The sequence below is a fragment of the Chrysemys picta genome, chromosome 3, assembly GCF_011386835.1.
Source record: "Chrysemys picta bellii isolate R12L10 chromosome 3, ASM1138683v2, whole genome shotgun sequence".
Lineage (NCBI taxonomy): Eukaryota > Metazoa > Chordata > Testudines > Emydidae > Chrysemys > Chrysemys picta.
The window spans coordinates 53,426,070-53,439,261 of NC_088793.1; the positions used below are offsets into that span (position 1 = coordinate 53,426,070).

The following is a 13,192-nucleotide window of genomic DNA, read 5'->3' on the forward strand; positions in this document are numbered from 1 at the left end:
CTTCTTGCTTCTAATGTATTTATAGAATGCTTTCTTGTTACCTTGGATTTAGACCTTTGGATTTAGATCTGTTTGCAAAACTAAACTTTAATAACTTATACCCATCCGTATTTTTTCCTGTGTGTCATACTTTGGAAGTCAGATATCTTACAGATGTTTAAGCATATTACATGAATGGTATTATCATTGTAAACCAAACTCATTATGTCATAAAAATGATAGCAGGTTAATCTAACAGGATCTATTGTCCATAAATTTATGTTGATTAATATAGAAAAAAAGAGGGTAATATCATTAATGCCAATCAAGTCCCATATCATCCATTCCATTATCTTGCTTGAGACAGATGTCAAATTGACAGGCCAATAATTACCTAGGTCATCCCATTTACCCTTTTTAAATAGTGGCACAACATTAGCTTTCTTCAAGTCTTCTGGAACTTCCCTAGTGTTCCAAGATTTATTGAAATCAGTATTAAGTCCAGTGAGCTCCTCAGCCAGCTCTTTTAAAACTCTTGGATGCAAGTTATTGGACCGATTGATTTAAAAATGGTGCACTAAAGTAGCTGCAGGTTAATATACTCCTGAGATAATAATGGAATGAAAACTATCATCATATGATATGACTACATCATCTGTTTTCTCTTCCAAATTCAGAACAGAAATATGTACTGAAGACTTCCACCTTTTTCTGCATTATTTTTGATAGTTCTCCTAGTTCCATCTAGTAATAGACCAATAACATTCTTAGAATTATTTTTGTTCCTAATATATTTAAAGACCTCTTTCTTATCATTCTTAACTCTATTAGGCATAATTTTTTTCTTTCTACACTATGCTTCCCCTTTCAATTCTCTATAATTTCTAACTTCTGATTTATATTCATTACTATCAACTTCCTCTTTCTTCCATTTCATATATATATATATATATATATATATATACACATACACACACACACACACACACATATACACACACTATATTTTTGGTGCTTTCACATCCCCTCTAAACTAGCTCTTCTTAAAAATAACAGCACAATATAGCCTTTTTCCCTTGATTGTGGTCTTTTTGGGCATCGGGTAAAATGTTCTTAAACAATTCCCAATTATTAGTCATGGTTTTCTGATTAAATTCTTCCCAGCTGATTTAATTCATAATTGTTTTCAGCTCTGTGAAATGGCCCCTCTTCTTGGATGACCAGGTTCAGGAAATAATACCATCCCAGATTCAAGTAAGTAAGGAACTGGCCACCAAGGTACGAGAGAGAGTGTAAAAATCCCAGAAGAAGCTAGGTAGTTTGTAATGACCAGAAGCCAAAGATCATGTAGTGTTCTATACGGCTGGAGGCAGATGAGTCAGGAACTTTCCATTGAAAGATAATTTTTTTTGTCAAAAAATATCAATTTGTTGAAATCAAAAAGTGCCATGGAAATATCAGTTTTGATGACCTTCTGACAAAACTGGGGAGCCTGGCTTTTCAGGGTCCATATCTCTGGGGCATCTCCACTTTGTGAACTGTTCCATGGGTAGGGACAAACCAATAGTAAAAGGTTCTAAAGCCATATAAATAAGAAGAAAACAAAGAAGAAGAAGTGGGACTGCTAAACACTGAGGATGGAGTGGAAGTTAAGGATAATCTAGCATGGTCCAATATCTAAACAAATACTTTGCCTCAGGCTTAAATGAGGCTAATGAGGAGCTTAGGGATAATGGTAGGATGACAAATGGGAATGAGGATATGGAGGTAGATATTATCACAACCGAGGTAGATGCCACTCAAACAGCTTAATGGACTAAATCGGGGGGCCCAGATAATCTTCATCCAATAATATTAAAGGAACTGGCACATGAAATTGCAAGCCCATTAGCAAGAATTTTTAATGAATCTGTAAACTCAGGGGTTGTACTGTATGACTGGAGAATTGCTAACATAGTTCCTATCTTTAAGAAAGGGGGAGGAGGGGAGTGATCCGGGCAACTACAGGCCTGTTAGTTTGACATCTGTAGTATGCAAGGTCTTGAAAAATTTTTTGAAGGAGAAAGTAGTTAAGGACATTGAGGTCAATGGTAATTGGGACAAAATACATCATGGTTTTACAAAAGGTAGATCATGCCAAACCAACCTGATCTCCTTCTTTGAGAAGGTAACAGATTTTTTAGACAAAAGAAACACAGTGGATCTAATTTATCTTGATTTCAGTAAGGCATTTGATATGGTTCCACATGGGGAATTATTAGCTAAATTGGAAAAGATGAGGATCAATATGAAAATTGAAAGGTGGATAAGGAACTGGTTAAAGGGGAGACTACAATGGGTCATACTGAAAGGTGAACTGTCAGGCTGGAGGGAGGTTACTAGTGGAGTTCCTCAGGGATCAGTTTTGGGACCAATCTTGTTTAATCTTTTTATTACTGACCTTGGCACAAAAAGTGGGAATGTGCTAATAAAGTTTGCGGATGACACGAAGCTGTGAAGTATTGCCAATACAGAGAAGGACCGGGATATCATACCAAAATATCTGGATGACCTTGTAAACTGGAGTAATAGTAATAGGATGAAATTTAATAGTGAAAAGTGCAAGGTCATGCATTTAGGGATTAATAACAAGAATTATTGTTATAAGCTGGGGACGCATCAGTTGGAAGTAACAGAGGAGGAAAAGGACCTCAGAGTATTGGTTGATCACAGGATGACTATGAGCCGCCAATGTGATATGGCCGTGAAAAAACCTAATGCGGTCTTGGGATGCATCAGGCGAGGTATTTCCAGTAGAGATAAGGAGGTGTTAGTACCGTTATACAAGGCACTGGTGAGACCTCATCTGGAATAGCGTGTGCAGTTCTGGTCTCCCATGTTTAAGAAGGATGAATTCAAACTGGAACAGGTACGGAGAAGGGCTACTAGGATGATCCGAGGAATGGAAAACCTGTCTTATGAAAGGAGACTCAAAGAGCTTGGCTTGTTTAGCCTAACCAAAAGAAGGCTGAGGGGAGATATGACTGCTCTTGACAAATATATAAGAGGGATAAATACCAGGGAGGAAGAGGAATTATTTAAGCTCAGTACCAATGTGGACACAAGAACAAATGGATATAAACTGGCCAGCAGGAAGTTTAGACTTGAAATTAGATGAAGGTTTCTAATCATGAGAGGAGTGAAGTCCTGGAATAGCTTCCCAAGGGGAGTAGTGGGGGGAAAAGACATATCTGGCTTCAAGACTAAGCTTGATACGTTTATGGAGGGGATAATGGTATAGTCTTGATAAGTTTATGGAAGGTATAATGGGATAGTCTAATTTTGGCAATTAATTGGTCTTTGACTATTAGCGGTAAATATGCCCAATGGCTTGTGATGGGATATTACATGGGGTGGGATCTGAATTAATACAGAGAATTCTTTCCTGGATGTGTGGCTGGTGAGTCTTGCCCACATGCTCAGGGTTTAGCTGATTGCCATATTTGGGGTTGGGAAGGAATTTTCCTCCAGGGCAGATTGGCAGAGGCCCTGAAGGTTTTTCGCCTTCTTCTGCAGTGTGGGGCACAGGTCACTTGCTGGAAGATTCTCTGCATCTTGAAGTCTTTAAACCATGATTTGAGGACTTCAATGGCTCAGACACGGGTTTGATAGAGGAGTGGGTGGGTGAGATTCTGTGGCCTGCATTGTGCAGGAGGTCAGACTAGATGATCAAAATGGTTCCTTCTGACCTTAAAGTCTATGGTTCTATGAATGAAAGAGGAATTTTTTTTTGTCTAAAAATACCAATTTGTTGAAATCAAAAAGTGCCATGGTAACATCAGTTTTGATGACCTTCTTAGAAAACTGGGGAGCCTGGCTTTTCAGGGTCCACATCTCCGGGGCATCTCCACTATGTGAACTGTTCCATGGGTAGGGACCCCAGGGATTTCAGGCTCCCTGCTGTGGAGCTAGGTTTGAAGTGAAACATTCAGAATATTTATATTTTTTCTACATCCTCTGGAAATTTTGAAAGAAAAAAAGGCTACTCTTCCCTTTCTAAATTGATTTTTTTTCAGAATTTTGGAAGTTCCTGTTGTCATAGGTTTCACCCCCACTCTGGACTTTAGAGTACAGATATGGGGATCTGCATGTGAACTCCTAAACTGAATTACCAGTTTAGATCTGGTTCTGCTGCCACCACTCCCAAATTCTAACTTCTTTCCCTGGGTAGCCTTGAGAGACTTCTTCATCAATTTCCTGGTGAACACAGATCCAAACCCTTGGATCTTAACACAAGGAGAATTTAACCATCCCCCATCCTTTCCCCCACCAATTCCTGGTGAGTCCAGATCCAATCCCCTTGGGTCTTAACACAAGGAAAAATCAACCAGGTTCTTAAAAATAAGACTTTTAATTAAAGAAAAGAAAGGTAAAAGAAAACCCTCTGGGGAGATAGCATACCAGCTGATCTCACAGATAACAGATTCAAAACACAGAGGATGTTCCCCTAGGCAAAAACTTAGATACACAAAAAATACCCAATTTGATTATTCCCTAAAGCCCAAGACAAGTTAGAAAAGAAAAGAAACATAAGCCTATTTATTCCTTTTCCAATACTCACTACTCTGATAAGAGGCTGATTCCTTGATCTTTTCCACTCCAGCCAAACTGGAACTGACCCAGACAAAGGGAACTTCCCTCCTTCCTTTTGAAACATTTTGTCCCCCCATTGGTTCCTCTGGTCAGGTATCAGCTAGGCTAGGCGAACTTCTTAACCCTTTACAGGTAAATGAGGCATTAATCCTTAACTATCTGTTTATGACACCTGTGGAATAGAATTTTCAACTTTTCACCAGCTGTGGTAACTACCTGAGAGATGAGCACCATAAGGATCACCACACAGTTAAAAGTATCAAATCATGATGCTTTCAGCTTAGAAATACAGAAGATATTTTCTATTGCAAATATACCAAGGACAGTAGTCTAAGCAATAAGCAAGAGGAGTTGGAAATTCCAACTGGTGAGAAGAAATTTAATATAATTGGAGTTATTGAAACCTGGTAGGATGATTCACATTAATTGAATGTTAAAATCACTGATTATAGCCATGGAAGGAAGGTAAGAGTGAGTAAAAGAGATGGGGGTGGGATCAGCAATTAAGACACCATTACCTGTTTTAGCGTTTGATAAGTCAGAAATGTAGGATCTGGAATGCATATGGATCAATATGCTGACTAACAAAGCACAGTAGGGGATGATGATGGGGATCTGCTAACAGACCACCAAATAAAAACAAAGAAGAGGATGAGCTATTCCATAAGCACTTGTTTGTAATTGTGAAAAGACAAAGCTCTTTTGTTATGGGAGATTTCATTTTGGAGATGCATGCTGGAGGCTTCATGCAGTCAGTAGGAAAACTTTACTGGAAGTTCTAATAATTATAGATAATAATTTTCTAACACAAGACATTATACCCTACATGAGGTATCTTATTTTGGACCCTGTGACAGGGTGCTGGGCAAAGGGTTGCTGATTCAGCCCTCTGTCATTCCAGCTCCCATTTAGGGGAATAAATTAGAGCTGGCCCTAATTGGGGAAGCAGAGATAACTGCTGCCTAATTACCCTGGGTTGTATAAAAGTCTCAGGGGAAGGAAGCCAAGGGGGAAGCAGAAAGAAAGGGAAAAGGTAGGATGTGGAAGCAGGAAGGTAGCTCTCTCCTCCCTCCTGCCTTCAGATGGAAAAGGGCCGATTGTACATTGTTAAACAGTGATGGAACATGCCTATGAATAAACTGCACTAGTGGTTACTAACCTGAGGGTTTCAGAGAGACTTTGTGTACCTAGCAGAGGCAGGAGCTAAGGGAGCCCTGTCATGCTCTGCTACAAACACCATGATAATGAAAATGAATCAATCATTGTACTGGATGTTAATTAGCTAAGTGCCAGTGATTACGATCTGGTAACATCAAATATAGGCAAACAGGACAGTGTCAACCACCAATATATTTGATGCATCAAAAGGTAAAGAAAATTATCAGCAAAGTTGACTTGGAAGAAAAGCTTAGACAGAAAAATGTAAATAAAAATTGGGAGGTGGAATCTTTAAATGCCCAAAAATATATGATTTCACAATAAAAAAAGAGGACAAATTTGGCTAAAGGCCCGCCCTGGTTCAGTGACAAACTGAAAAAAAAAAACAATTAAAAATAAAAATGCAATATATAACAAATGGGAGGGGGAGGGAAATAGATATTAATCAATCTGAAATTAGAAAAGATTAAGTGTATTAAATTGATGAGGAGCGGAAGACACCAGGGAAAAGTCCATGGCTGGCAGGACTTAAGACAATAAAAACAGATTTCATAGCAAATCTTAGCAATGGTATAGGCCAGTACTAGATGGAAATGGTAAAATTGTTAATAATGATGAAGAGGAGGCAGAAGTTGTGAAGATGTTGTGAAGGCCAAAACTATAACTGGGTTCAAAAGAAAATTAGGTAAGTTAATGGAGGATAGATCCATCAGTGCCTATTAGCCAAGATGGTCAGGGATGCAACCCCATGCTCTGGGTGTCCCTAGTCTTTGTGTGCTAGAAGCTGGGAGTGCATACTCTCTGAAGCACTTGGCATTGGCCACTGTTGGAAGATAGGATACTGGGCTAGATAGACCATTGGTCTGCCCAGTATGGCCATTCTTATGTTTTTAAGTGTTCAATAAATATTTCTCTTCTGTGTTCAGAAAGATGCAGGATTATGTACTCATATCAGAAAAGTACAAGTTCAAGTACAGTAGAACCTCAGAGTTATGAACACCTCAGGAATGGAGGTTGTTCATAACACTGAAATGTTCGTAACTATGAACAAAATGTTATGGTTGTTATATCAAAAGGTACAACTGAAGATTAACTTAATACAGTTTTGAAACTTTACTATACAAAAGAAAAATGCTGCCTGTAACCATCTTAATTCAAATAAAAAAGCACAGAAACAGTTTCCTTTCCTTGTCAAAACTCTTTTTTTTAGAACTTTCCCTTTATTTTTTAGCAGTTTACATTTAACACAGTACTGTACTATATTTGCTGTTTTTTGTGTGTCTGGTACTGCCTGATTGCATAGTTCCAGTTCCAAATGAAGGGTGTGGTTGACAGGTCAGTTAGTAACTATAAGGTTCTAATGTACTTTTCAGTCTATTTGTAACTCAGGATGATCTTAGAATATTTTTTCTACAGAGACATTTTTCAATCAGCAGATCTAGAAAACTTGCACCAAATAATCTAAAAGATCTGTTTTAGGAGACTGCTGGTTCAATGATGTTAATTTTTTTTAATAAATTTTACAATACCTGGGAAATTCTAGAACACTGGTGGAGTGCTAATCTATGACTTTCTGCAAATATAAGATACAAGATAGTCAGGGGAAGTGTGGGACCCTTAATGAAGGGGGGAGGCAATCTAGTGACAGATGAAGTAGAAAAAAATTAAGTACTCAATGCTTTTTTTGCCTCGGTCTTCAAAAAGACAAGGTCGGCTCCCACATTGCTGCCCTGGGTAACACTGTATGGGGAGGAGGTGAGCAGCCCTCAGTGGTGAAAGAATAGGTTAAGGACTAGTTAGAAAAGCTGGACATGCACAAGTCCATGGGTCCAGATTTAATGCATCCAAGGGTGCTGAGGGAGTTGGCTGATGTGATTGCAGAGCCATTGGCCATTATCTTTGAAAATTCATGGCAATCGGGAGAGATCCAGGAGGATTGGAAAAAGGCAAATATAGTGCCCATCTTTAAAAAAGGGAAGAAGGAGGATCCAGGGAACTACAGGCCAGTCAGCCTCACCTCAGTCCCTGGAAAAATATGGAGCAGGTCCTCAAGGAAACCATTTTAAAGCACTTGGAGGGGAAGTTGATCAGGAACAGTCAACATGGATTCACTAAGGGCAAGTCATGCCTGACCAACTTGATTGCCTTCTATGATGAGATAACAGTCTCTGTGGATATGGGGAAAGCAGTGGACATGATATATCTTAACTTTAGCAAAGCTTTTGATACGGTCTCCCACAGTATTCTTGCCAGCAAGTTAAAAAAGTATGGATTGGATGAATGGACTTAAGGTGGATTGAAAGCTGGCTAGATTGTCCGGCTCAACAGGTAGTGATCAACGGTTCGATGTCTAGTTGGCAGACGGTATCAAGCGGAGTGCCCCAAGGGTCGGTTTGGGGCTGTTTTTTTCAACATCTTTATTAATGATCTGGAGGATCTCAGCAAGTTCGCAGATGACACTAATCTGGGGGAAAAGGTAGATACGCTGGAGGGTAGTGATAGGGTCCAGGGTGACGTAGACAAATTGGAGGATTGGGCCAAAAGAAATCTGATGAGGTTCAACAAGGACAAGTGCTGAGTCCTGCACTTAGGATGGAACAATCCCATGCACTGCTACGGTCTGGGGACCGACTGACTAAGTAGAAGTTCTGCAGAAAAGGACCTGGGGATTACGGTGGATAAGAAACTGGATATGAGTCAACAGTGTGCCCTTGTTACCAAGAAGGCTAACTGGAAATTGGGCTGTATTCGTAGGAGCACTGCCAGCAGATCAAGGGAAGTGATTATTCTCCTCTATTCAGCACTGGTGAGGCCCCATTTGGAGTTTTGGGCCCCCCACTACAGAAAGGATGTGGACAAATTGGAGAGAGTCCAGCAGAGGGCAACAAAAATGATCGGGGGCAGGGGCACATGACTTACGAGGAAAGGCTGAGGGAACTGGGATTGTTTGGTCTGCAGAAGAGAAGAGTGAGGGGGGATTTGATAGCAGCCTTCAACTACCTGAAGGGGGGTTCCAAAGAGGATGGAGCTAGGCTGTTCTTAGTGGTGGCAGATGACAGAAAAAGGAGCAGGTCTCAAGTTGCACTGGGGGAAGTCTAGGCTGGATATTAGGAAACACTATTTCAGTAGGAGGGTTGTGAAGCACTGGAATGGGTTACCTAGGGAGGTGGTGGAATCTTCATCCTTAGAGGTTTTTAAGGCCCATCTTGACAAATCCCTGGCTGGGATGATTTAGTTGGTGTTGGTCCTGCTTTGAGCAGGGGGTTGGACTAGTTGACATCCTGAGGTCTCTTCTAATGATCCTAATCTTCAATGATTCTATGAAATGGAATGGAGAGCTGTACAGGACATAGAAGAAGGGAGCATAACACAAAAGGATCTCCAATTATCCAGGGAGGAAAGATAATCCTTGGAGTTTCTATACTAAGAAGTATGGAAAGAACGTTGTGCAAATGATAGACAGACAACAGAATGGTCTGCTGTTTCTTGTAGCCAGGACATGAAATGTGACTAAGATCGGACAGTCTTCTCATATCAGCACTAGTGACACTGCTTCTCAAAATACCTTACAGCTTCTTGGTCACTTCTGGGAGCTTGAAAGTCTGCTGAAGAAGAAGAATGTCCAAGTGACCACCTCTGAGATAATTTCCATCCCACAAGTGAATGAAGAAAAAGAACAGTGGTGTCTGGCAGTTAAGTGTTGTATAAGGTAACAGGGGTATGGTTTGTTGGAACATTGGTCAATCTTCAGTGGGAAGAGGGAGCAGTACATTTTGTACTGCCTCCATCTCAGCAGAAGGGGAGTCAATCTTCTAGGGGATAGGCTGGATAATTATATAACTAGCAACTAATAACAAAAAGGGAGGGTGACAAATGTGGACACAATTAGCACAAAATCAATTAATGCACTGAGGGATATGAATAGAATAAATGACTTAATTGCCTATACACAATTTCGGAACCTGGGTAGTAAACAAGTAGAATTTGAATTGGTCATTCATTAACAAATTCAACTTAGTTAGCATTACTGAAACCTAGTGAAAAGATGGGTAGGATTAGAATAATAAAATCAATAGAAGAAAGAGAGAGAAAGAAAGAGAAAGAGAGAGAGAGTGAGGGCTTCTTGACACTTACATTTTATAGCGCTCTAACTTGCTGGCTCAGGGGTGTGAAAAATCACCTCCCTGAGCGCAGCAAGGCTGAGCACTTTAAAGCTTGGAGCTAATCCCACTCGCACTTCAAAGCACTGCCGCTAGAAATGGGGTGCAAATGGAATAGTTAAATACTGTAGTGGAACTATTTACCAAAGGTTGTGGTGGATTCTCCATCATTGGATATTTTTTTAATTAAGATTGGATTTTTCCCCCCTAAAAGATATGCTCTGGTTCAAGCAGGAATTAATTCATTGAAGTCCTATGGCCTGTGTCATATAGGAGGTCAGACTAGGTGATCTGTATCAAGTGGCTTCACGTTACACAGAATATACATAAAAATTCTGCACCAGTATCACAAATGTAGTTGACATACTCACAGTCCATTAAGTCACCTGAAATAATTCACTAACATTTTCCCTAGACTCCCAGCCAAAATCCAGAGCTTTTGCTCCTGCTTCGAAGTGGACATAACTTTAATATGCATTTAAAAACTATTTACTGACAAATTATTCCTATTTTGACAAAATCACTTCCTATTGACATTTACACTAGATATTTATTCCAGAAATAAGCTTGCTCCCTTTTTTTACTGTAGCATTTTCAGGTTTCATTGCATTAGATTGCTAACTTGACACAATGAAACATCAGGAGGTCAGACTGGATGATCACAATGGTCTCTCCTGGCCCTGGAATCCATGAATTGGAAACTCTGCTATAATGCAGTCTTAGTGACCTAACAAGCAGAAATGAATGAGGTTAACATGCACCACTGCCTCCTTATGTTTAAACCACTGCTTTCCAGTCAGAGGGTGTCTAATCAATACATAAAAAAAATGTAGTGGGAGTTGTGGGGGGGAAAGAGATGCTCTGCCTGTTAATCATACAGTATAGATATGATATATTTAGACTGGCAGATTGTATTCAAGTATATTACATTCAAACTTGTGAAAACTGGCCTACAGCAGCAAATCAAGCATAATAAGGAAAATTACATTGAAGCATGTCAATGTTGTGTGTGTATAAGATAATAAAATTGGCTAATTTTTTTTGCGTCATTAGGCTGCAGAAAATAAGTTGATCTGATATTGTCAACTCTTCTCAAAGTTACCAACAGCTTCTTTAAATTTCTTCACAGCCCAGAAATCCAGTATGACATATACCTGACATGCTCTCTCTGTCCCTAGTTTGTCATAAGAAATTTGAAAAACATCATTTCAATAAGTACACAAGAAGAAAACAAAATCATTCCACATCTATGTAATACGTCCGGAAGGTTACCATGCTTACAGATTTTGAAATACAGAATTCTCCAAAGATTCTGGTGTAAATACTAGTTATATTTTCATAAGATTTATATAACAGATGCATTGATTAATATGCAACTGAACTCTTCTAGGATTCAAGCTACCTGTTCTGAAAGAAAATTTCTAAAACTAGAAGAATGTGTCCACATAATAATTGTCCAGTGTATTGAACGAGCACTTGCACAATTTCCTTCTATTTATATACAAAGCAAACCTGAATCCAACAGTGTATGCATCTAACTACAAAAAATGACTTATATTTCTCTGCTGAATATTAGTCTAGGTTTTAAACCCACATACAACCTGACTACTTACCTGGCAAGCAGCTACAGTAAAATTCACCAATCAAATCATAGCAATGGGCTCCGTTTTTGCAGGGCTTGAAGGCACATTCATCAATGTTCATTGAACAGTTTTTGTCTGACAGAAAAGAAAATGAAACATTAAAACTATAAGTCATGTTTGGTTGTGGAAAGCAGAAAAGCTACTTCATAGTCCAAGTGACAACTACATAATTTAACTTTTCCAGGTTGGGTACATTGCATTTTACTTCTGCTTGACAGCTTTAAAGCTAGGGGTTTTCATAGATCATAGCTGATAGTTAAACAAATTAAATATTTTAAAGGTGTGATGTACACAAGAAGAGTGAACTGTATTTGTAAATACATTGTGTGTGTATTATAGTGTCACATTTCCAGTAGCATAGTTACAGTTAGCATTATATGGCACATCCGTTAAAGCCATTTTAAGAGATTTATTACCTCACCACCAGCAAACTTGCATCTAAGGCTAGGCAAGAAATCTGCTGCTCAGATCACGACAGTCAAATATAAATGTATCTATCTATCTTTCTTTTTTTCCCATTTTATGGCTTTAAGGAGTTGCAATGGAGCCTAACTGACAGATCTCAAAAAGTACTTGTCATTGGGTAATCTCCATTGAATGGGCTGTTTCTTGTGGGGTTGTGCTGGAATTTGGTAGTAGAACCAATAGTAATTCAACATTTTCATCAGTGATCTGGAGATAAATATACAGTCATCACTGGAAAAAATTGTGGATGATACAAAGTTTGGTGGAACGCTAAATAATAATGAGAACAGGGAAGTCATACAGAGTGATCTGGCTCACTTGGTACCCTGGCTCATTCCAACAAAATGTGATTTAATACAGCCAAATGCAAAGTTTTATATCTAGGAACAAGGAATGCAAGCCATACCTACAGAATGGGGGACTGGAAAGCAGTGACTTTGAAAAGAATTTAGGTGTCATAGTGGACAAGCAACTTAACATGAGTTCCCAGTGCAATGCTGTGTTAAAAAGGGTTAATGTGATCCTCAGATGTATAAACAGGGAAAAGCAAGTAGGAGAAGGGAAATAAAATTTACCTCTGTATATGGCATTGGTGAGACTGACACTGGAATAGTGTTACACATTTTTAAAATGATGTTGAAAAATTGGAAAGGTGCCAACAAGGGGGACAAAAATTATTTCAGGGTTGGAGAAAATGCCCTACAGTGAGCAGATTCAAGAGCTCAATCTCTTTAGTTTATCAAAATGACTATTCAGAGATTACTTGATCACAGTCCATAAATACCTTCATGGGGAGAAAGTACTGGGTACTAAGAGGACTCTTCCATCTAGTGGAGAAAGGTATAAGACCCACCAATGGGTGAAAGGTGAAGCCAGACGCATTCAAATTAGAAATATGTACAGATTTGTAGAAGGGATGGTGATTAGCCATTGCAACAAACTAATGGGATCAATACAGGGGTAACTGGGTAAAATGTAATGGCCTGTGAAATGCAGGAGGGCAGACTAGATGATCTAATGGTCCCTTCTCACCTTAAACTCTGAGCCTTTGGGCTCCACACCCCTGGCAGCATACCTCAATAGGGTGGTATGCTGTCTTTGGCATCCTACCTGTGCTTGCAACAACCTCTTCCCTGAGGGCTATATAAGGTACAG

General features: G+C 39.3%; 1 protein-coding gene across 1 annotated transcript in view; it reads right to left on the bottom strand.

Annotated features, from left to right (window-relative positions):
* The window catches only part of LOC135982590 (protein eyes shut homolog), a 497,350-nt gene that overhangs the window by 454,169 nt on the left and 29,989 nt on the right, over positions 1 to 13,192 (bottom strand). The window contains exon 3 of the mRNA XM_065589961.1: positions 11,543 to 11,647. Within this exon, the coding sequence (XP_065446033.1) occupies positions 11,543 to 11,633 (91 nt within the window). The 5' untranslated portion in view covers positions 11,634 to 11,647. The remainder of the gene's footprint in view (positions 1 to 11,542; positions 11,648 to 13,192) is intronic.